Genomic DNA, 25824 nt, shown 5'->3' on the forward strand with positions numbered 1-25824 from the left:
TCAGGGAGTAGTTACTATGGAGAGAAAGGTGAATCCACAATTTTATCAGTGTAATGCAAATGAGACGTTGTCCCTTCATTTCTATCAAAGACAGACCCGTAACCGGGGGGGGGGGGGATCGCGGGGTTTGATCGAACCCCTTAAAATTTTCAAAGGTAAATAAAAAGGGGGAAGAAAAGAGAAAAAAGAGGAGGAAAAAAAAAAGAAAAAAGAGGGGAAGAAAAGAGAGAAAAGAGGAGAGAAAAGAGGAGAAGAGAGGAGAAGAGAAGAGAAGAGAGGAGAGGAGAAGAGAAGAGACGAGAAGTGCGAGATTACTCGTTCAAGTGAGAGCTGGTACCGGTAAGATAATTGTTCTCTGCGCCGCCAGTGCCTAAACCACGGGTGTACTTGTAGGCAGTGGCTAACCCGGGTTTTTAAAAAAAAAAAAAGGGGGGGGAATTTTATTTTAATTTTTTTAAAAAGTACCCTCAAAATTTTCGAAACCGAGACCAAGTTGTTTCAAAATTGAAATCCCCTCTAAGTGGGGGGGGGGGGGGGGGGGGGTTCGATCATTTTTGTTCGACTCCGAGACCAAGTACTTAGGGGGAGGGGGGTGGGAGTAAAAAAAAAAATCGGATTCTGTTCCAGTACATGCGCAGTTTTCAAACACTATTTTTTGCATGTATCTGATCTTCTGTGGAAGAGTGCAACCCAACGGGAACCCGATTGGTCTAGTGTTCATTCTATTTTTCAGATACCCCTGAAGAAAAAAATACGCAGTGCTCACATTAACCCCCCCCCCCCTCCCCTCCTCCTCCCCCTCCCCCACTACTTTCTACAATAGTTTAATGAAACGTTAATGCTTCCGCGCTTTGCGCGGGAGAGGGGAAACTGTCTTCGTCTTCGTCTTCTTTCTCTAATAATTTAATGAAACGTCAAATCTTCCGCGCTTTGCGCGGGAGGGGGAGAGGAACTAAATTTAGAGAAGGATTAAGAATCGAGAACGCTACAACGAGTCGTCTTCTTTCTTAATAATTTAATGAAACGTCAAAGCTTACGTGCTTCGCGCGGGAGGGGGAAAACTGATTTCAGACAAGGATTAAAAGTCGAGAACGGTACAACGAATCGTCTTCTTTCTCTAATAATTTAATGAAACGTCGAAGGGGGCTTCACCCCTAAAGTCCCGACGGAGCGTTGCTCCTGGACCCCTAGCCGTTTAAAAACGAACCCCCCAATTGAAAACTCTGGTTACGGGCCTGCAAGGAATTGCCAATTTGAGATTTACACAGATTTCGTATTAGATTTAATGATCATAACTGTCAAATAGTTATATATTTTGTTTTATATCATTGTTGATAAAGTGTGATAAAATATGATAATTTGACAATTTATCTGTTATTTTTCTAGAAATTAATTGTCAGAAAGTACTTTTTAGTGTTTTATGTCTGTGATGTTGCCGATTTTTAAAAATGTTATTATTAATATGAAATGCAGAATAATAAACTTAAAAATCAAATATATGAAAAAAATCAAATAGATCTTCGTTTAGCTTTCACCAACCCATCTCTACGATGTTCCTTCTTGCTTCTCAACTTGCTACCAAGGTTGGACTGCCCTCTAACTCCATGTGAAGCGCTTGCCCAACATATTTTCCAGTTGAATATTGTAGGGCCGGAAGTAACTTCTCAGTCTCCTGATGACGTCCTCGTCAACGTTTGGATGAGGTCTCCCTTTGTTATCTCCACGGCAGACGGTACCCGAACCGCGCCGTTTCGACATGCAGAAGAAGCCTTTCTGTTCGTCAAAGTAGATGATCTTTTCATTGAAGTAGTTAGGAATACCTAAGAAAGACTCGACCTGGAATCAATAAAAAATAATTATAATTAAACGGTTTTGTATAGCGCATAACAAATATGCAGAATTGCATGTCTCTATGCGCTTTACAGAACAGAATACATGCAGATGGAATGGAAAGGGTACGTGCACTGAGTTCATATTTTTTGAGATCTAAGATAGTGCTAAATAGATATGTTTTTCAAATTACTTCTTAAATTAAAAAGGGGAAGGGTGGAGGCAAGGGAGAAGAATGTTTCATTGATGGTGATCGTCTGTACAATAGAAAAGAAATAAAAGAGTTTATATTTTCTATCAATCATGATAATGATACCGATTATTTTCTTTTAAGAATGTTAGATAGGTTAAGGGCAGGTGCGTCGACTGATTGGGCAAAGGTCCTATCTTTAGATACACACCCCCTCCCCCTCCCCGTCCTTTGCGATCCAAAGATGGTGGACGTTTAACAATGCTCGGGTTGGGGCGGCCCCAAGGGGCACTTGGGAATGGCAAACTGCCACCTCCCCCAGAGACACACAGAAACACAATCGACGCCCCTGGTAAAAGAGGTTAATATGGAATGGACAAAATATTGTTAGTCTCATAATACTTTTAGAATATGACATGTAATGATGGCCTCTTTTTGTTTTCCTTTTCTATATTTGGTTGCTTCTTTAACTGAATGTGATTGTATGCCAAATAAACCTGGGGGAAACGGAGAGGCACTGTAGAAAACAGAAATAGAAAGGAGTGGACAGGGGTGGGGCAATGAGATAGAAACATAGAGATATGGAACTGAAAAACGGGGAGAAGGAGTATTTAAGAATGGCCTACCTGATGTAAGACTGGTAAAGGATTCTTAACAAATTCATCGCCGTCTATGGCGAGGAACTGATGTCGAGGAAAAAGCTCAATCCATTTCTTTAGATATAGCACGTATGCACTGTGCGAAAGGATAGAATTATCCGTGTTGACTTCACCATTCGGTTTAATGACGGATCCTTCAAAGGTTGCATTGAGGTAAACATCCGGTTCATTGCCTGGTTTAACTATCCGCGGTATAAAGAACCTCGGATGTGCGATTCTTTGTTGATGGAGGTAATCGGACACAGCTCGGACAATCGGATCCCGGATCATGACGATGAATTTGGTCTCGGGCATCAGCTCTTTGATCCTCGCCGGCGTGTCTTTCTCAAAGATGTACGACGGCGTTTTCTCCATTGTTACCTGGTGTTTGGAGGAGATTGGCATCTGGTCTCGGTACCACTCGAGGTTCTTCTCTTTATTCCTGTTCCAATAGTAAATCTCTTGGGGCACAGAATGGACGAGAGAAGGGTGGCTGGACAGGAAGGACGACAAGGCTCCAGTCCCGCACTTTGCCATCCCGATCCCGATGACGTGAGGAAGCCGCTTCTTACAGTCTAACTGGGCAAGGATGCTAGGATCTACCGCGGAGTCCTTCGTCGGACATTGCATCGTAGTCAGGTCTATATCAGGAAAGTTCGTCTCGACGCCTGCAGAATTAGAACCATTGCGCTCACTTTCAAGATGGCTGCCGTGCAGCGTGTCTTGCTCGATGATTTCCGCTGTGGCATGGGTTATTGAACACTCCATGAAAGGTGAGGCATAGCTGGAAATGCAATAACACATACCAATTACAAAACTTCCAAATATGATACCAGCTACAAAGGATCTTTGCGGCCTAATGTACGTTTTCATGGTTACTTTATCACTTCACCTAGTATAACGTTTGGATTAGAAGGAGTTGCTCTAAGCAGGAACCATGCACTTTACCGGTCACCGTATAATCCGGCTCATTTCAGACCTCCTTTCAAGATGGTAGATTCGAGGTTAACGGTGTGGGAATCATTCAGAAAACGTTTGGATAGTATTGACTTGATGCAACAAATTCATATTTCAAATATATTTGATTTTCCGGTTCTTGTACAATCCGGATTTCTCACATAAAGAAACCGTCGACTATCACAAACCGTCTCAGTTTTCAATAGTCATCCGCATGTACTGCACGAACATCCAACTTCCAGCGTTACCTAAAGAGAAAAAAAAAGAAAAAAAAGGGAGCTCTTAAATCATGCTCGAAAAAGGCTACTTACAAGCTTGCACATTTTTTTTTAACAAACTTAAAAAACAACAAACAAACAAACCGAAACTAAAACCAAAGCGGTAGTAGTAGATGTTATTGTTGTTGTAGTGATGATTATCATTATTAATATTGTTATAATTATTTAATATTATTGTTTTTTAATAATAATCATTATTGTTGTTCTAGTTTTTTTTTTTTTTTTGGTTGCTTTTGTTGCATTTTGTTTCAATTATTATTAGTAGTAGTATATGATTGGTATTGAATGGAATTAAATCGAGTTGAATTTATTTGATGCAATGTACAAATCAAATTACATTTCACTCATACAACATATCCAAAAAATTATAATGTTTGAAATTTGTACACAGTTTTATCATAATAAATCTGGACATTAAAACAGAATGCCACTGATAACACACTACCACTAATTATTTATTATGAAATGTGCAGAAGAAGGGCTATCACAGTAAGCGCTAGCCTTGCTTGATAGCGTGATAGCCCGAGATGGATGAAAGGGGGTGGATGACGGAGGAAAAAAATGATGCTGATGATAATGATGATGGTGGTCATGATGTTGATGAATATGATGTTACTGAAAATGAAGAAAAAAATATGCTGATGTACAGATAATGTCTGACACAAAAAACTAATATAAGTATACTGGAGTTACAAAATATAGAATTCTGGAAATAATATTTAATATCAATTCAGCACTGGGAAAAGATCAAACAACTGTACTTTGACAGAAATGTTTGCTTCGTATTCAATTTGAATAAAATTAAGGTTTTACATGATTTTATTGAGTCTAAAACTGCATTCCCTAAAATCTGGAGCATGATGTCTTATTGATTTATGCAGAATAAATCATTTTGGATTTTGTTCGTATTTGATTTGAATTTATTTAGGGTTTTACATGAATTGAGGTTTTATTATCCAAACGTTCAAATACAGTAATATATTAAACAATAATAACAATAATACCAATAATAAATGTATGTTTAACAAATATCTCGAGTGAATAATAGGGACCAGAAAAATAGCATAAAATGCTAATCATGTCTGGTACCTTTAACGTATAGTATCTTAACATTTAACAATTTGTGTATATATACCGTATATATTATTATTATTATTGTTATATGAATTATCGAATACTTGTACAACGTAAACTATACTTTTCTATGTATCTTACACAATACAAAGCCTAAACTTGTATAAATAGACATTCCGTATAAGATAATACAGTAAAGTATCATAACTGTCTACAAATATAGAGTACATGTTAATTGTCTAATAAAAGGCAAGAAGCTTGGTTTAATAAAAGGTGGCCATAGTTATTCTACCAGTTAAAGTACTACAAAAACAAGAAACGTATTAAGCTTTTTCCCGAGATAAAGGTAAATTATTCCAGAAGCATACGCATCTGTACGACACAGAAAATGAACCTTGGGTTATCCTTACTTTAGGCATACTTAGCTTTTAATTTTCTATTTGATTGAGTCTAAGAGTGTAGTCCATAAATCTGGAGTACTACTAAAACAAGAAACTGAAGCCTTTTCCCGTTGAGATAAAGGTAAATCATTCCAGAAGCATACGCATCTGTATGACACAGAAAATAAACATTGCGTCGTCCTTACTTTAGGCATACTTGGCTTTTTATTTTCTATTTGATTGAGTCTAGGAGTGTATTCCATAAATCTGGAGTTTCTGGACCATGGTGTTTTATTTATTTATGCATGATCAAAAATTTAGGATGCATCAGTTAAATGAATTCCGAGGAGGGTAAGATTGGACAGTGTTATGCAATAAAAAGAAATTCTTAGATGAATCAGGAAGCAAGGGAAAATAGTACTAAACATTAGGTCTATATTGTAACGACTGCAACTCAATGAAAATGGAATACATACAAGAAAATACCCTTCAGTGATATTACATGATAATGACAGTAATCAATTTCAATTAACCTTCAAAGTACATGTATAGCAGCAACTCGTCACGTTTATGCATGGTCCTGAAATTAGTTAACAATTGTCTTTTATTTTGTCGTAGACTGTTTCAACAAATCATCACATTTCATATAGCAGTATATACACAAAAGAAGTCTCTCTCTCTCTCTCTCTATATATATATAGAGAGAGAGAGAGGGGGGATCGATAGAGAGAGTGGTGAAGTGTGACGTCATCTTTTTACTTTCATGATGATACGAGATGAGCTCTGACCAAATATTCAACATGTCGTCATCAAGGAATACTATGTATAAAGTACCGAAGCTGTGACATCATAAAAATCTAATTTTTTTTTAGAATTTCTCCTTTTTTTCTTCTTCATTTTCCGAATGAGGATCAAAAATAATGTCCGAATGTCGAAAAAAACAAAAAAAAACAATTGAATATGTCAAGTATTGGCTGAGATATGACCATCTTAATAAATTTATGTCCTATGGGAACTCAGTGTTATATGCTCTGGCTCCTAACCATTACGAGCCAGCACTATAACACAGAGTTCCCATAGGACATACATTTATTCAGATGGTGATATCTCAGCCAATATACTTGACATATTCAATTGGCTTTCGACATTCGGACATTCTTTTTGATGCTCTTTTGGAAAATGAAGAAAAAATTGAGAAATTCTTAAAAAATAGATTTTTATGTCACAGCTTCGGTACTCTATACATAGTATTCCTTGATTTTTTTTTTTGTTTTCATAGGTTTTTATTCGTTTCTCTCAAAGAAAATTGTACATTTATAACATAATACATTGGATACAAAATAACAAAATAATTTAACATAGTTCTTTATAAATTTACCAATGATCTTTTACATTTACATACAAAAGTTACACCTCTTCATTTTCCTTTGGAGACAAAAAAAAAATTATATATATAAAAAAGGGAAAAAGCTACAAAACACCTACTACCCCCCCCCCCACCCCACACAACATTTAAACACATAACATGTACAACAGTATACAAAACACACGCTAACAAAGAACGAGCAAAAAAAAAAAAAAAAAAAAAAAAAAAAAAAAGAGAAGAGAGGGAGGGTCAGGAAGTTGTGTATTGAGAAAAAAAAAGAAAAAAAAATGAAAACATTTATTCTAAACTTTCCAAAGCTTCCCATTTCCTTAAATGAACTGAAAGTGTGTCTCTTTCCATTGAAAGTTTTTTCTCTTCATTTCTATTTTCCAACAATCTATATTCTATTTCTTTTGCTTTTGGAGGGTTTCCCTTCTCTCTACTGTGGAAAATCATATATTTAATCAAAATTAAAATGTGGTTCAATAATTGCTCTGTTTTAAATGTAGTGTCATCTATTCCTATATGAATTTCTTTCCAGGATAATTTCTTCAAAATTGGTAAATTAAGTCTATCTCCACATTTCCCCAGACTTCCTTTATTATATTACATTCAAAGAATATATGTTGATAAGTTTCTTCAAAATTTTTGCAAAATGAGCACAAACCATTTTCATGGAACCTGAATCTATGTAAATGATGATTTGTATATAAAATATTATGCAATAATTTGAACTGAAATTCTCGCAGTTTACTACTTAAGGTACACATCCTTGGTTGAACATATATCTTTTCTACTTCTTTTCTTGGAATATTGTAAAGTGTCATTAAATTGCCGCCTGCCGAGTTTGTTTCTACATTCTTTTTAATTTGACTCTTATATACCATTTTTGCAGTTAAATCTTCAAATGTAAACACTTTCTTTGAAAAAATAAATTCTAAACTAAAGCCAGTGTGAATTGCTTTTCTTAAAGGTTGAACATTCTGTTTCCATTCATAAGGGGCTACTTTATAAATTTGTTTTACTTTATCAATTTCCACTCTGCTCAAACCTAACATTATAAAATGAGCTTCAGGTTTCAATTCTCCATTTTCTTCACAAATGTGATGAATTCGATATATATTTTTCAAAAACAAAGTTTCCTCAAATAAGGTTTGACCTTCTAGTTGAATAAAATTATTATTATACAATATTTCATTCCCTTTGTATCTCTCTTCTGTTTTAACATATTCTTTCATATCTATCCATGCTTTCAGAAGATTCTGATAAAAGGAAGGTAACGTAAGTTTCACTGTATCTCTCCAATAATTGCAATAAAATATTAAATTACCTCCTATCGGTCTCATTAAATATTTAAAGTATTGTTTCCACTTGATATCATGAGTTCCTGTTACAAGCCTTTTTATCCACATTATTCTTTGTGCTTTTACAAACAACCTAAAATTCATCATTTTGAGCCCACCCTGCTGATAGTCTAACATCATTGTACTTCTTTTAATTTTATCTTTACCTCTCCACAAAAAATCAAAACATATTACTTCCATTTCTTTGTATACCCACTCTGGAACTGGCATTAGTGATGTTACATATGTCAATTTAGAGTATCCATATACTTTCATCAATTGAATTTTACCCATTAAAGTTAGGTCACGCTGTTTCCACCACGTCAGTAGTTTTTTAATTTTGCTCAATATTTCCTTATAATTCATTTTTTCCTTGATATCTACATGAACTGAAAAATAAACACCTAATATTTTAACAGCATCTACAAGTTTCCCAAACGGAAATGTGTTATTAGACACCTGTGGGCCCAGGGGCAGAATATATGTCTTATCCTTGTTTAACTTTAATCCTGATATTTTATAAAAACCTTCTAAAACGTGTTCTATTTCCTTAACTGAACTCATATCTTTGATGAAGAGTGTTATATCATCAGCATATAATACTTGCTTTATTTCTGTATTTCCAAAACAAATTCCTTTTACCAATTGATTGTTTCTAATCGTATGAGCTAAAATTTCAATGCATAAAATGAACAGGTATGGAGATAATGGGTCTCCTTGTCTAATTCCTCTTTCAACTTTAAAATAACCTGTTGATGCGTTTCCATTCATAACACAACTTTCAGTATTAGTATAAAGTATATTCACCCATTTACAAAACAATGGTCCAAAACCAAATGAATTTAAGACTTTGTATAGAAAACAATGAGAAACAGAGTCGAATGCCTTTTCAAAATCTAAGGCCATCAAAAAAGCATTTTCCTTATAAAAAGAAGTATGAAAAATCATGTCATCTATTATTCTTATGGCTTCTCCAATGTTTCTATTCTTAACATATCCAAGTTGATCAGAAGATACAATATCAGGTAAAATTTCTTGCAATCTCTTTGAAAGTATCTTTGTTAAAATTTTATAATCCACATTTAAAAGAGAAATCGGTCTGTAATTCTTAATAAAGTCTGAATCTTTATCTTTTTTATGTATCAAGGTAATAACTGCTTGTCTCTGGGAGGCCGATAGTTCTCCATGATTAAAGGCTTCATTAAAAGATGCAAGGATTAGATCTCCAATTACCGGCCAAAATTTAAGATAAAACTCTACACTTAAGCCATCATTTCCTGGTGATTTATTTAATTTCATATTTTTTAATATTTCTATACATTCCCTTTCTACTATCTTTTCTTCACCTAAACCCCTTAAGGTCTCGTTCAATTTTGGCATGTTACTAGGGAAAAATTCTAAACCTCCATCTAGTACAACTTCTATTTTTTTATACAACTGACTGTAAAACTGTTTTATTCCCTCGACAATTTCTTTTTCCTTAGTAACAATCTTTCCGTTTACGTTTAATTTCTGTATTACACTTTTCTTTCTATTTGCTTCCATGAGCTGTTTAAAAAATGCTGTATTCTTCTCTCCACATTCATACCAAGAGGCCCTTGATCGTATTTTTAAACCTTCATTAATATAGTCATAAAATACTCTTAGTTGTTGTTTCTTAATTTTCAGTTGTTCAAGGATATCTTTATAATGTACATTATTGATTGATAGTAGATTCTCTTCCAAGTCTTCAATTTCTTTTTCTAGCTTTTCTATTTTTTCCTTCCTTTCCCTTGCCCTTTCCTTTGAAAATTTAGTTGTAAACCTGCGTATTTCCATTTTGATATAGTCCCATAATACTCTCTTGTCTTTTATCTCAGATAACATTTTGTTCTTTAAAGTCTGTATTTCTTCCTTCATCTTTAAAACATAGTCTCTATCATTTACCAAGCTATTATTGAACTTCCAATAACCCCTTTTACCCTGAATTTGTCTAGACGTTCTATCATGCAGAACCAAATTAACAGCTGAATGGTCGGGTGCTAAGGAGGGAATAATGTCACATTTGGATGTTATCTGTTCTAAATTCTCTGATATAATGAAATAATCCAAACGGCTTTGCATAAATGGATTCCCTTGTCTATAAGTATATTGTTTTTTATCTTTATTTTTATTTCTCCATACATCTCTTAATTTAAATTCATCCATGAATTCTTCTAATTTGCTACTAAATTTTGATTGCTTCTTTGTAACTTGTCCAAAATAATCTAAGTTCTTGTCTCTAATAACATTAAAATCACCTCCAAGAACTACTGGGTTCCCTTCTGAATTGTTTCTATACAACAACTCCCTTAAATCCATTAAACATTTTATTTGCTCCCCTTCGTTATTTCCAGTAGGAAAATAAACATTTCCTAGCAACATCTTCTGACCTTGTATATTACATCTAATCAATAAATATCTTCCATTTATGTCTGCACAAGTGTCGCTAATTTCAATGTCTAACTTACTATTTATTAATACCAAAACTCCTCTACTGTGGCTTGTACCATGACTAAAGATACAATTCCCGCCCCACTCCAATTGCCATTTCTTTTCGATATCAGGTGTACTGTATGTTTCTTGTAAGTATATTATATCTATAGACTTTGTCCTAAACCAATTAAACATTTTTTCTCGTTTGCTTCTATCTCTAATTCCCCTCACGTTTAGTGTAAGATAGTTACATGAAAACAAGTTCCCTTTATTATCCATCTTTTTGTTGTTGAAATAAACCCTTATCTATATATGAGCTGGGACCCTCTATAAATTCCGACCTTGCAGATAAAGGGATCATCTCTTGGCAAATTAATATTTTTAATGAAACAACTTCACGACCCTCTTCCCTACCAGAAAGGAAACTAAGAAAGAAAAAGAATATGTATAAATACATGAGACTACTACAAATATTCGAGAACCCATATTTGAAAAAAAAAAAAAAAAGAAAAGGAAATAAAAGGAAAAGAACACAAGAAAACATAAGATGACAACATGAAACAGACAAATAACAGAGTTCGCGTGGCGAATCATACATAATGATTAACCAGACTGCCTTTGCAAACGTTGCATGGCAGTCCCCTCCCCCCTCTCCCCTCTCCCCTAATTTAACTTTCCTACTTATTTGTCATACAGCCTGCAATTGAAAATTATGCACTGTCTGACCTTTGTTTCTACATTTCCTTGTAAAAAAAAAAAATAATAAATAAAACTAATATCTTCCTACAAATCTACTCCATCATGGTCTTTTTCCATGTAAAGGTTAATCAAAAAAAAAAAAAAAAAAAAAGAAAAAAAAAAGGATAAACCACCCTGTGTTATCTCCATCTCAATTCAAAACTTTTCTATCCTGCCTTCATTGTATAACACTTACAATTCAAAGACTATGCCATATCTCCCCTTCTTTCTACCTTCAACAGTTCTCAAAACAAATACCTTACTACAGATCGACTGCATTGTAACTCATTAACATTTGGATTAAGGTAGTGTTCTGAAACTCCTGCTAGTAAAATTGCATTGAGAAACTACTTCTCTTTTAACATTTGCAGCAACACAGCAACAACAACAAAATAAATAAATAAATAAATAAAAAAAAAAAAAAAAAAAAAATCACTACATCAATAAATATTCCTTTCAAGTTGCTTCTACAGTGTAAATACATTTCCTCTGTGCTGTCTCCATCTCAATTCAACACTATTCTCTCTTGCCTTCATTGTACATACATCTTGCCATTTCAAACTACAGTAAGCCATATCTCCCTACTTGTACATTCCAGTTAATAAAACCAATGACTTCCTGCATATCAACTGCTATTACATCAATGGTCTTTTTCATATAGGAGTACAACAAAAAAATAAAACTAATATCTTCCTACAAATCTACTACATCATGGTCTTTTTCCATGTAAAGGTTAATCAACAACAAAAAAAACAAAAAAAAAAAACCAAAAAAAAAAAAAAAAAAAAGAAAAAAGATAGACCACCCTCTGTGCTATCTCCATCTCAATTCAAAACTTTTCTTTCTACCTTCAACAGTTCTCAAAACAAATACCTTACTACAGATCGACTGCATTGTAACTCATTAACATTTGGATTAAGGTAGTGTTCTGAAACTCCTGCTAGTAAAATTGCATTGAGAAACTACTTCTCTTTTAACCTTTGCAGCAACACAGCAAAAAAAAAAAAAAAAAAAAAAAAAAAAAAATCACTACATCAATAAATATTCCTTTCAAGTTGCTTCTACAGTGTAAATACATTTCCTCTGTGCTGTCTCCATCTCAATTCAACACTTTTCTCTCTTGCCTTCATTATACATACATCTTGCCATTTCAAACTACAGTAAGCCATATCTCCCTTCTTGTACATTCCAGTTAATAAAACCAATGACTTCCTGCATATCAACTGCGATTACATCAATGGTCTTTTTCATGTAGGAGTACAACAGTAGAAGGGTTAAAACCCCCATGTATAAATTATCATATGTCCAACCCAGCATCTTCCCTCCATTATTATGCCTTTTTATCTACTAACCAAAGTACATATTCCATCTTCCTTTCTGTCAATCTTCTGTCATTAATACTTGGATTAAGACTGTACTCTGAAACTAACCTAAACAAATTTGCATGAAGAAATCCCTTCTCTTTCATATTTGTAATAACATATAAAGAATTCATACTCTCTACCTTTCTTTTTCTGTGCAAGAAACATTTCCACTCTCAACTTTACAGAAGGAAATAATCTACATATAATATTTCTTCAAAATAGCTCCTCTATTACATTTCCTCTGTGCTATCTCAATCTCAATTCAAAACTTTTCTATCCTGCCTTCATTGTATACCGCTTGCAATTCAAGACTATGCCATATCTCACCCTTCTTTCTACATTCAACAGTTCACAAAAGGAATACCTTACTACAGATCGACTGCATTGTAACTCATTAACATTTGGATTTAGGCAGTGTTCTGAAACTGCTGTAAGTAAAATTGCTTCGAGAAACTGTTTCTCTTTTAACACTTGTAACAACACAGCAACAAAAAAAACAAAAAAAAAAAAAAACAAAAACAAAAAAAACAAAAAAAATTCAACAGTTCTCAAAACAAATACCTTACCTTGATGACGACATGTTGAATATTTGGTCAGAGCTTATCTCGTATCATCATAAATGTATAAAAGTATATACTGCGCAAACGTATATGAACGCCCTAATAAGCAATAGGTCTACTTTTTTACTTGTAGAGAAAGTGTCAGCACTTACCGAAATGCATCGATTGCAAAATCTGTGATAGAAATGAAAATCAAATTACATCCTTCTGAGATTTCCAGTGAATTGGCCACTTCTGAACTGCTCGAATATTAGATTTTAACCTATATAGACCATATGAGCGTAGTTGTTGCTTTCACTTGTATTCCCTTCATGCAGTCTGTACACATTCATTACTGGAAGCTATAGGCCTATATTACTCTGTAATACTTTTGTGTGCGTGTGTGTGTATATAGAGTTTGCGTGTGCTACAGTAGAACGTCGCGCAACAGTGCCCAACAAGCCACTGCAAAAGCGTCCCTTTATTTCGATGTATTTTTTCAGGGTTCAGAAACAATCTAAAAAAGACCCCGTTACGTAACTTTCCCTGAAAGTGTCAAAATGCACTGGTGAGCACTTGTATTGTTACGCAGTAATGATGTGACATTTTGAAAAGTGTGACTCACATAATATTTCAAACCATTAAAGGGATAGTTGAGTTCTGTTTTCAGACCGCAAATGCCTTAAAACTTTGGAGACGTCGGGCTTCTACAGAAGTCCAGATATATCCCTAATATTTTGACAAAGTTTTCCATCTAATCATTAGCTATTATGCACTAAAGTTCTTTGAAGTAATTTTTCGATATATAGTCATACATCACATATATTTAAAAAAAAAAAAAGATACGTGGAAAAAATCGAGAAAAGGTGATATCATTTCAAATTTACCCTAAGTTAGTGTTCGGATCGAAAAAAGGCCCTTGAAATACCCGTACAGCTGGAGACGGACGCGTACGTGCGCGTCCGTTCTATATTTTTGCCTTGATTCAAGGCTTTGGATTATAGGTTTTGTTGATGAAGATGATTACATGGCGATTTTCCATCGGTGATTGGATGATTTTCGCTGGGCAATATGAGAGGGCGTTGTTTTCCTCACATTTTCATAGATGTATTGTAGTTATTCATATTTTAATATTATTAGGCCTATATAAGAATAAAAGAATAAAATGGAAATGATATCACCTTTTCTCGATTTTTTCCAACTATATGGACCAATACTGCCCAAGCAGACGACATCCCATAAAGAATGAACATAACTGCAAAGCTATTATTTGTCAAATTATAATGAGTTTATTGTATATAAATGTAATGGCATGTCAAACCATTCAAAAGGGAATATGACCCGATTCTGAAAACTAACATCTTTTGCTTGTGAATACACAGGATAGGGGTTCATTAACAATCAAAGAAACCAGACTTTCAAATTGAAAACCCCCCTGAATGATATTAAGGGCGGCATTTGTTCCCTCTTGAAACGCCGAACATACCGGGGTGTTACGTAACGGGGTCTTTTCAGATTGTTCCTGAACCCTGAAAAAATACATCGAAATAAAGGGACGCTTTTGCAGTGGCTTGGTGGGCACTGTTGCGCGACGTTCTACTGTAGCACACGCAAACTCTATATACACACACACGCACACAAAAGTATTAAAGAGTAATATAGGCCTATAGCTTCCACAATGAATGCGTACAGACTGCATGAAGGGAATACAAGTGAAAGCAACAACTACGCTCATGGTCTTAGGTTAAAATCTAAAATTCGAGCAGTTCAGAAGTGACCAATTCACCGGAAATCTCAGAAGGATGTAATTTGATTTTCATTTCTATCACAGATTTTGCAATCGATGCATTTCGGTAAGTGCTGACACTTTCTCTACAAGTTAAAAGTAGACCTATTACTTATTAGGGCGTTCATATACATTTGCGCAGTATATACTTTTATATTTTTATGATGATACGAGATAAGCTCTGACCAAATATTCAACATGTCGTCATCAAGGAATACTATATATAGAGTACCGAAGCTGTGACATCATAAAAATCTTTAAAAAATATAGAATTTCTCAATTTTTTTCTTCATTTTCCAAAAAACCATCAAAAATAATTTCCGAATGTCGAAAGCCAATTGAATATGTCGAGTATTTGCTGAGATATGACCATCTGAATAAATGTATGTCCTATGGGAACTCTGTGTTATAGTGCTGGCTCGTAATGGTTAGGAGCCAGAGCATATAACAGTACACTGAGTTTCCATAGGACATAAATTTATTCAGATGGTCATATCTCAGCCAATACTTGACATATTCAATTGTTTTTTCGACATTCGGACATTATTTTTGATGCTTTTTCGGAAAATGAAGAAGAAAAAAGGAGAAATTCTAAAAAAAAAAAAAAATGTTTGATGACGTCTCACTTCACCACTCTCTCTACCCCCCCCCCCCTCTCTCTCTATATATATATATAGAGAGAGAGAGAGAGACTTCATTTGTGTACATACTGCTATACGAAATGTGATGATTTGTTGAAACAGTCTACGACAAATTTAAACTCCAGATTTATGGAATACACTCTTAGACTCAATCAAATAGAACATAAAAAGCCAAGTATGCCTAAAGTAAGGACAACGCAAGGTTCATTTTCTGTGTCATACAGATGCCTATGTTTCTGGAATGATTTACCTTTATCTCTCCGGGAAAAGCTTCAGTTTCTTGTTCTCGTAGTACTCCAGATTTATGGAATACACACTTAGGCTCAATCAAATTAATAGAAAATTAAAAGCTAAGCATGCCTAAAGTAAGGACAACGCAAGGTTCATTTATGTGTCATACAGATGCGTATGCTTCTAACATTCCAGGGGGCTCACCTTCCAGGGGCAGTGACGTAATGAGCAAAAACGTTTGGAAGGGGGGGGGCAGAAGAAAAATTCTGCATCACCACCACTCTTACACGTTACATGCAGGCCCCGCGGAACGTTTTTCAAAGTGGAGTATTAACAATCAGGTAGGACGTAAATTGGCTTGGGGTCCAGGGTCTGAGCCTCGGCAGGGGTCAAGGGCCTGAGCCCCCGGAAGCTCAGGGTTTTTAGGCATTAAATTACGGCCCGATAAGCATTTTTAGATACCTTATTTGTGACACTGGCAGGTCACTAATTGGCGGAGAGTCCAGGGAGGAGAGCCCCCGGAAGCTCAGGGGTTTTAGGTATTTAATTACGGTTATATGAGCATCCAGGGGCCCTCTTTAAGGCCATTGATGTGATCCAGGGGGCAGAGCCCCCGGAAGCTCAGAGGCTTTAATATTTAACTACGGTCAGATGAGCATCCACGGGCCGCCTTAGGGCCCTTTGTGTGGTCCAGGAGGCAGAGCTCCCGGAAGCTCAGGGGCGTTAGGTATTTAATTACGGTCAGATGAGCAGCCAGGGGCTGCCTCAGGGCCCTTGGTGGGGTCCAGGGGGCAGAGCCCCCGGAAGCTCGGGGGTTTTAGGCATTTAATTACGGTCAGATGAGCATATTTTGATACCTCATTTGTGACATTGGCAGGTCACTTATTTTTTCTCTCTCTCTTCCTTTCTTTTTCTCTGTAACATCTTTTTTCAAAAAGTGAGGGGCTCAGACCATAACATGACCAAGGCTTCTAAATAAGCATATTTTTCGCCCGACTGTAAATTTGGGAATTTCTAATTTTCCAACAAACGCATAAAAAGGTATGACTTACAACAAAATTGAGAACAAATACTGGAAAATCATGACATTTCAGCAACGTTTGTAAATCACTGGTATCGAATAAGAAATAACCCCCCCCCCCCCATCAGTACGCCACTGTTCAGGGGCTCATGTCTTCTCACGCCTATAAAAAAAAATAGACACGTTTCCCTTTCTTTCACAATATGCCCACGATATGCGCGTATCGTTATTATAAAAACCTCCATTGATAAATATAGGTGGCATGCGCAATGTTTAGGAAATTTAATTCCTGTTAACTTTCCTTTTCTTTGAATGAAATTGTATATGTGATTTAATTCAAGTCTTTATTATTGTTATGTTCTTTTTTTTTGGGGGGGGGGGGCAAAAATGCGTTTTGCCCCCCCCCCCCTGCCACCCCACTTCCGGCGCCTATGCTTCTGGAATGATTTACCTTTATCTCTACGGGAAAAAGCTTCAGTTTCTTGTTTTCGTAGTACTCCAGATTTATGGAATACACTCTTAGACTCAATTCAATTTCAATTTATTCAGCCAATCATTAAAAACAATTTACAATGACACTGGTATTGGAACAATAATTATATTTTGATGATAGGCTATGGACCCCTTAGAAGAAGAGCTTTTAAATGGGGTCCATTAACATAGAATTAAATACAAATATAATAAAAACATGCTATAACAAGCAAAACAAGAAAGAGATACATGTATATTCATACTTATTACAAAACAATTACAAATATCTTGCAAATACACTCAGCCATACTCACTCTTTCGCTCTCACACACACACGCACACACACACGCACACACACACACACACACACACACAATGCAATATACTTTAACGTATATTATAAAAGAGAGAGAGAGAGAGAGAGAAGAAGAAGAGAGTAGAATATTTAAAAGAAAAAGGAAGACGAGGAAACACATGAAAAATGCGAAATATGAGATTAAAACTTATAGTCCTACCCAGTTTTACAAATTAATAAATAGTTCCCTTGTGCACAAAACTTTAAACCTAGACAAAGTTGAACTTGATCTTATATCCTGGTTTAAATCATTCCATGTGCTTAGTCCCACATTTCTAAATGATTTCAGTGCATGGGTTGTACGAACAGGGGGTTTGTGTAATAACATTTTTTGTCTTGTGTTATGTGAATGAACGGATGAATTACCAATAAACATGTTTTGAAAAATGTGTGGAAGATTACCAGTGTGGAAATGATACATAAATATACAAGTATTAAGTGATATTAGTTCTTGGACAGGAAGAACCTTCATTCTGCTAAATAATAGTTTCGTATGAGAATTATACATTGAATATGTTAAAATTCGAATTGCCCTCTTTTGAAGTATTTTCATTTTGTCTAGATAAAATGAATATGAATTTTCCCCACATTATATTGCAGTAAGATAAATGGGGTAATACTATCGAGTTGTATAATAACATTAGAACGTTTTGGGGAACGGTAAATTTTAATTTTGATAATACTCCAATGCTTCTAGATACTTTCAAAGTTACATTTTTAATGTGGGTCCTCCAGTCCAGGGATTCGTCTATAGTAACACCAAGAAAGGATAGTGAATGTACACGTTGAAGGACTATGTTGTTAACAGAAATGTCATTAATGTCTCCGGGAACTCTCTTGTTCTTTGAATGAAATATGATGTAGTTTGTTTTCTCTTGATTGAGAAGTAAGTTATTACTCTGAAACCATACAAGCAATTTATTTAATTCTTCATTGACCAGCGCAATCAGTCTGTGTGCATTTCTATGGGATATGACAACTACGGTGTCATCTGCGAATAATGAAAACCGAAAGCCACTAGTACAACATCATTACCATACAGCAAGAACAGGAGATGTCCCAGTACAGACCCTTGCGGTACCCCACATGATAGTTCTTTGAAGTTGGACTCGACATCAACGACGACCACATATTGCTTTCTACCCATTAAATATGATTTGAAACAGTTTAAGGCTACTCCTCTTACGCCATAATAACATAATTTATCAAGAAGAATGTCGTGGTCGATGGTGTCGAATGCTTTTAAAAGATCCATAAATAGCCCTAAACAAAAATTACCATTATCTAATGCATTTATTACATAATCTGACATATTCAAGACACCATGAGCGGTCGAATGACCTTTCCTAAATCCAAATTTTTCATTAATTAATATCTCATATTTGGTAAGAAAACTATACAATCTATTATTCTCTCCAACAATTTGGAAAATATAGTTAAAATTGCAACCGGTCTATTATCAATTATCTATATTTTGTTTACAGTTTTTTTTATATAGCGGCACTACTTTTGCGATTTTAAAAGCATCTGGAAACACACCAGTGGTTAATGATTTGTTGAATATGTCACATAATGGTTCCACACAACAAAAGATTGCTTCTTTCACTACCCGAGGGGATATGTCATCACAACCACTTGCTTTAGATGGATTAAACGAAGCACAAATATTTGTTAATTCATAAACGGTAGTTGGCTTTAAAACATGAAGGCAATGTGTTGTGAACTGAGATATTTTTCATAATTCTTATGTAAACATGAAATGGAATTTGATACTTTCTTACCTATACTGGAAAAATATGAAATGAATTCCTCAACAATCTGTTCACGCGAAGAATACTTATTTTTACCAGAGAACATTTCACATGGTATAAAATTTTGCTTCTCATTACCAAGTATAATATTAATTTCATTCCAGGTCTTTTTTATATTTCCTTTAAATTTCTGAAAGATATCATGAAAATATCGTTTTTTAGTACTTCTAATAACAGATGTTAGTCTATTTTTAAACACAGTATATTTCATTAAGGAATTCTAATTTGGTTTGTGTTTGTAAAGACGATTCTTCTTTTTTACAGAATTAAATATACCGTTTGTAGTCCATGGTTTACGGAGTTTATACCTAGTTTTGTTTTCATTTACTAAAGGGAAACAATCATTATACAAAGTGGTAGATTTCTTTGCAAAGTAATCATAACTAGCATTTGCATCACAATTTTTTATAAATGCAGACCAATCGATCTGTAATCATTTTGTTTTGAATTTGTGCATTCTATCATCAGTTATCAATCTCCTTTTAACTTTAACATTGCTGTTTACTATGTGCTCTTGTTCTTTTGTCTCTATTTTAATCAAACAGTATATTGGGAAGTGATCCGATAAATCAGTATATAACAAAATAGATTCAATATTTTCATGAAAAGAATTCAGGAAGATATTGTCAATTAGAGTACAAGATCTTGAAGTAATTCGTGTGGGTTTGGAAATAATTGGATACATGTTCTACGTGAACATGGTTTCCAAAAACTCATTATGTGAATAAAAATTAAGCAAATTAATATTGTAATCACCCATCAGATATACTTTTTTTTTTTTCCTTTTTCAAATACATCCAAACTTGTCTTAAGTTTATCATTAAATAGAAAATAAAAAGCTAAGTATGCCTAAAGTAAGGACAACGCAAGGTTCATGTTCTGTGACATACAGATACGTATGCTTCTGGAATGATTTACCTTTATCTCTACGGGAAAACGCTTCAGTTTCTTGTTTTCGTTGTACTCCAGATTTATGGAATACACTCTTAGACTCAATCAAATAGAAAATTAAAAGCTAAGTATGCCTAATGTAAAGACATCGCAAGGTTCATTTTCTGTGTCATACAGAGGCGTATGCTTCTATTATATATCATATCTACATATTCTGAGATGTTCATGGTCGCAGCTACTATTGTACGGCTGTAGGCGCTATTTGAAATTTATCAAAATTTACCGGGAGCACCGATAAATTTTAATATTCAAATTTGTCTCGAAATCAGAAGTGTTTTAGAAGCTAAATTTTCTAGTGCTTATAACACATCCATAGGGGCATCCAAATATATCAAAATTGTAAAGAATCATTATCCACCCAATTTTCAAAACTTTGCATTACTTTTAAGTTTTACCTGTATTCAATAATTCATATATACGGTATATATACACAAATTGTTAAATGTTAAGATACTGCACATTAAAGGTACCAGACATGATTAGCATTTTATGCTATTTTCTGGTCCCTATCATTCATTCGAGATATTTGTTAAACATACATTTATTATTGTTCTTATTGTTATATTACTGTATTTGAACGTTTGGATAATAAAACCTCAATTCATGTAAAACCCTAAATAAATTCAAATCAAATACGAACAAAATCCAAAATGATTGATTCTGCATAAATCAATAAGACACCATGCTAGAGAATGCAGTTTTAGACTCAATAAAATCATGTAAAACCTTAATTTTATTCAAATTGAATACGAAGCAAACATTTATGTCAAAGTACATTGTTTGATCTTTTCCCAGTGCTGAATTGATATTAAATATTATTTCCAGAATTCAATATTTTGTAACTCCAGTATACTTATATTAGTTTTTTGTCTCAGACATTATCTATATATCAGCATATTTTTTCCTTCATTTTCATTAACGTCACATACATCAACATCATCACCACCATCATCATAACCACCAGCATCATTTTTTTCTTTACATCATCCACCCTCTTTCCCCCATCTCGGGCTATCACGACGCTATCAAGCAAGCGCTTACTGTGATAGCCCTTCTTCTGTGGTAGTGTGTTATCAGTGGCATTCTATTTTAAAGTGACTCGGTAACATTGTTGAAGGTTGATGAAAAAAATTGCTTAATTTTTGTATAAAATGTTACTTACTATATTCTTTCTACTATACTAACCCTCTGAGATGCTAAAAATCCTGAACAAATTCTCAAACCACAAAGATATCTATGGTTTTCTCTGAAGGCGTCGATGTGAGGCACCCTCTAACAGTGATTTACAGTAAATTCTCCCAACCATTTTTGAATTTTCCCAACCGTTTTTCCATGAGAAAAATACATAAAACAGGCTATAAAAATATGTCAACACTTAAATGTCTGGAATGGAATGTAGAGCCATTTTATTGCTTTGTGACGATTTACATTCACCTAAAATGTTATTAAATGGTCCTTGTCTTGATGCTGAACAGGCTTTGACAAGTAGCAGAATAGAAGTAGAATAATATAGTTGGGAGAATTAAGGAATCGATCAGATCAGTTTTTCCCAATTTGTACCATGAATAATGATCCGTTTTCACTCAATTTTTCAGATTATCTTTAATTGTACATCTAGCATTGAAGTCACTACCTGAGCACCACTATCTCTCATCTAAACAATGTTACAAAGTCCCTTTAATGTCCATATTTATTATAATCAACTGTGTACACGTTCAAAACAATGTTATGTTTTGGATCTATATCATTTGAAATGTAGTTTGATTTGTACATTGCATCAAATAAATTCAACTCGATTCAATTCCATTCAATACCAATCGTATACTACTAATGATAATTATTGAAACAAAAAGCAACAAAAGCAACAACAAAAAACTAAAAAAACTAAAACAAAAATAATGAATATAATGAAAAAACAATAATAATAATAATTATAACAATATCAAGAATGATACTCATAACTACAACGACAAAAACAACAACATCATCTACTACTACCACTACTACCACTTTGGTTTTAGTTTCGGTTTGTTTGTTTGTTTTACCTGAGTGCTAAGAAAGCATGTGCAAGCTTGTAAGTAGCCATATTCGAGCATGATTTTAGATCACCCTTGTATTTTCTCTTTTCCCCTTTAGGTAACGCTGGAAGTTGGATGTTCGTGCAATACATGCAGATGACTATTGAAAACTGAGACGGTTTGTGATAGTCGAAGGTTTCTATATGTGAGGAATCCGGATTGTGCAAGAACCGGAAATAATAAAATATATTTGAAATATGAATCTGTTGCATCAAGTCAATACTATCCAAACGTTTTCTGAATGATTCCCACACCGTTAACCTCGAATCTACTATCTTGTAAGGAGGTCTGAAATGAGCCGGATTATAACGTGACCGGTAAGGTGCATGGTTAGCATGGTTCCTGCTTAGAGCAACTCCTTCTAATGCAAACGTTATACTAGGTGAAGTGATAAAGTAACCATGGAAACGTACATTAGACCGAAAAGATCCTTTGTAGCTGGTACCATATTTGGAAGTTTTGTATTTGGTATGTGTTATTGCATTTCCAGCTATGCCTCACCTTTCATGGAGGGTTCAATAACCCATGCCACAGCGGAAATCATCGAGCAAGACACGCTGCACGGCAGCCATCTTGAAAGTGAGCGCGATGGTTCTAATTCTGCAGGCGTCGGGACGAACTTTCCTGATATAGACCTGACTACGATGCAATGTCCGACGAAGGACTCCGCGGTAGATCCTAGCATCCTTGCCCAGTTAGACTGTAAGAAGCGGCTTCCTCACGTCATCGGGATCGGGATGGAGAAGTGCGGGACCGGAGCCCTGTCGTTCTTTCTGACCAGCCACCCTTCTCTCGTCCATTCTGTTCCCCAAGAGATTTACTATTGGAACAGGAATAAAGAGAAGAGCCTCGAGTGGTACCGAGACCAGATGCCAATCTCCTCCAAACACCAGGTAACAATGGAGAAAACGCCGTCGTACATCTTTGAAAAAGACACGCCGGCGAGGATCAAAGCGCTGATGCCCGAGACCAAATTTATCGTCATGATCCGGGATCCGATTGTCCGAGCTGTTTCGAATTACCTCCATCAACAAAGTATCGCACTTCCGAGGTTCTTTATACCGCGGATAGTTAAACCAGGCAATAAACCGAAGACTTACCTCAATACAACCTTTGAAGGATCCGTCATTAAACCGAATGGTGAAGTCAATACGGATAATGCCATCCTTTCGCACAGTGCATACGTGTTATATCTTAAGAAATGGATTGAGCTTTTTCCTCGGCATCAGTTCCTCGTCATAGACGGCGATGAATTTGTTAAGAATCCTTTACCTGTCTTACAACAGGTAGGCCATTCTTAAATTCCCCTTTTCTCCAGTCTAGTCTTTATGTATCTATATCTTGCCTCCTCCCTCCCCCTCTATTTCCGTTTCTTCAATTTTCTACAGTGCCCCTCGGCAGGGCCGTATAGCCAGAGTTTGGTGTTTTTGTTTTTGTTTTTTGTTTTGTTTTTTTTTTTTTTTGGGGGGGGGGGGCACATACATGTAATATTATTGATCGACGACCTGGGGAGGGGTCTAAGAAGGTTCAACCGATCTTGGAATTTTTTTTAGGGGAGCACGTGCCCCCCCCCCCCCCCCGTGCCCCCCCCCCCCCCCCCCTGTGGCTACGTGCCTGCCCCTCGGGCCTCTCCCGCCGGTTTATTTGGAATCCAATTACCAAGCAGCTAAAAAAAAGGCAATCGTTACATGTCATATTCTAACACTGTATTATGAGACAAGCAATAGTTTATTCGCATTCCATATTAACTTATTTTACTAGGGGCGTCGATAGTGTGTGTGTGTGTGTGTGTGTGTGTGTGTTCGGGGGGAGGGGGGTTCCAATCCACAAGTGCCCCTAGGAGGCCGCCCTCAACTTGAGCTTTACAAATCGTCCACCATCTTTGGGTGACAAAAAAAAAGAGATTACGGTGTATCCAAGAGCGGATCCAGAACAGGGGGAGGAGGAGGGGGGCGTGTATCTATCGATAGGACCTTTGTCCCTTTCAATCGACGCCCCTGCCCTTAACTATTTTACATTCTACAGGAAATAATCGCTATAATTACCATGATTTAGTAACAACTCCTCACTCTATTTTGATATTCTAAAGGTAATGATCATCAATGAACATTCTTCTCCCTTGTCTCTCCACCACACATCACCCCACCCTTTAATTCCAGGTCGAGTCTTTCTTAGGTATTCCCAACTACTTCAACAAAAAGATCATCTACTTTGACGAGGAGAAAGGCTTCTTCTGCAAGTCGAAACAGCGCGGTGTGGTTACCGTCTGTGCGGGAGCTACAAAAGGGAGACCTCACCCAAACGTTGACGATGACGTCATCAGAAAACTGAGAAGTTACTTCCGGCCCTACAATACTCAACTGGAAGATATGTTGGGCATGCACTTCCCATGGAGTTAGAGAGCAGTCAAACCTTGGTAATAAGTTGAATTGTGTGCAAGTAGACACATTTTAGAAACGGATTGGTGAATGTGTAAAGGAAGATAAATAAGTACCAAAAAATGTTTAAAAAAACCAGCGCAGTAACAGTATTACTGGGATTGCAGTTAAGATATGTTATCAACTCGTCATCATGAATATGATCTACGCTTTCACAAATAGTTTCTTATTGTTTATTCCATTTCGTTCAAGCTTTCAATAGTTTCATTAAAACCTATTTCTCTAACTGTTCTGCTTCAATTAATTTGCTATCAAGTGTGGATTTCCCTTTAAGTCTGTCAAACGTAGACCTTCGGATTTGAGCTTGGAAAGATTTGAAGCTTATTTATTTCCATGTAATATACATCATTATGTTTATAACATTTTAGCATGTAAAATTGTACATAGAAAAATGGGAAAGTTGCGACTGTGCCCGGACGCTTCGGGGCGCGATGAATAGAACAGTCGCGTCCCAAGAGACGCATTGAGGCGCAAAGGGGCGCGAAGGGGCGCAATAGTCACCCTCACCTGATTCTTGCATATGAAAAGAAACCGTCTATTGTTAGTATAAACCCGCTCTATTCTTCTTGCGCCCTTTTGCGCCCCACCAGGCGATGGAAGATTATCTCTCCCGTCATTGTTCTCGCTCGTGATGCGCGGTACAGCTTAAACTTGATATACAGAAAGTATTTGTCGGCCAAAGCCTGACTTCCCCTCCTCCGGTTTTCGTTCTGATAAACTTTCCATTGTTTGTACAAAAATGATGTATTCTTCTCGCGTCGCGATCTATTCTTCTCGCGCCGTTTTGCGTCGTAACGGGCGGGGTATTACCTTTCCAATCTTTGTGGCGAAGCTTTGCGATGTACATTACTACAGCACAGCATGAACTTCTCTGGTGGGATCGTCTTTGT

General features: G+C 35.7%; 2 protein-coding genes across 4 annotated transcripts; one reads left to right on the forward strand and one right to left on the reverse strand.

The window, feature by feature from the left end:
* Positions 1–1109: 1109 nt before the first annotated feature.
* LOC115922612 (heparan sulfate glucosamine 3-O-sulfotransferase 3A1-like) lies at positions 1110–13550 on the reverse strand. Of its 3 annotated transcripts, none has more exons than XM_030981775.1 (4): positions 13325–13550; positions 3804–3863; positions 2647–3442; positions 1110–1836 (listed from the first exon to the last, which is right to left on the reverse strand). In XM_030981775.1, the coding sequence occupies exons 3-4, from the start codon at positions 3424–3426 to the stop codon at positions 1597–1599; spliced, it is 1020 nt and encodes a 339-aa protein (XP_030837635.1). In that variant the 5' UTR covers positions 3427–3442; positions 3804–3863; positions 13325–13550; the 3' UTR covers positions 1110–1596. The 3 variants fall into 3 exon arrangements, with proteins under 3 accessions (XP_030837635.1, XP_030837634.1, XP_030837633.1); XM_030981774.1 differs by having other exon boundaries at positions 3777–3863; XM_030981773.1 differs by having other exon boundaries at positions 2647–3863; positions 13325–13549.
* A 1244-nt stretch (positions 13551–14794) lies between these two features.
* LOC115922614 (heparan sulfate glucosamine 3-O-sulfotransferase 5-like) lies at positions 14795–25174 on the forward strand. Its single transcript, XM_030981779.1, has 3 exons — positions 14795–15004; positions 22555–23782; positions 24656–25174. The coding sequence occupies exons 2-3, from the start codon at positions 22898–22900 to the stop codon at positions 24893–24895; spliced, it is 1125 nt and encodes a 374-aa protein (XP_030837639.1). The 5' UTR covers positions 14795–15004; positions 22555–22897; the 3' UTR covers positions 24896–25174.
* Positions 25175–25824: the final 650 nt, after the last annotated feature.

The sequence above is a fragment of the Strongylocentrotus purpuratus genome, unplaced genomic scaffold (assembly GCF_000002235.5).
Source record: "Strongylocentrotus purpuratus isolate Spur 01 unplaced genomic scaffold, Spur_5.0 spur5_scaffold_12, whole genome shotgun sequence".
NCBI classification, from domain to species: domain Eukaryota; kingdom Metazoa; phylum Echinodermata; class Echinoidea; order Camarodonta; family Strongylocentrotidae; genus Strongylocentrotus; species Strongylocentrotus purpuratus.

Bases quoted from the DNA above. Each gene is read 5' to 3' on its own strand.
- LOC115922612 (XM_030981773.1), bottom strand. From the start codon at position 3,531: ATGAAAACGTACATTAGGCCGCAAAGATCCTTTGTAGCTGGTATCATA. The intron at 1,837-2,646 runs GTAGGCCATTCT...TATTGATTCCAG, and splicing joins CTTTACCAGTCTTACATCAG to GTCGAGTCTTTCTTAGGTAT.
- LOC115922614 (XM_030981779.1), top strand. From the start codon at position 22,898: ATGGAAACGTACATTAGACCGAAAAGATCCTTTGTAGCTGGTACCATA. The intron at 23,783-24,655 runs GTAGGCCATTCT...CTTTAATTCCAG, and splicing joins CTTTACCTGTCTTACAACAG to GTCGAGTCTTTCTTAGGTAT.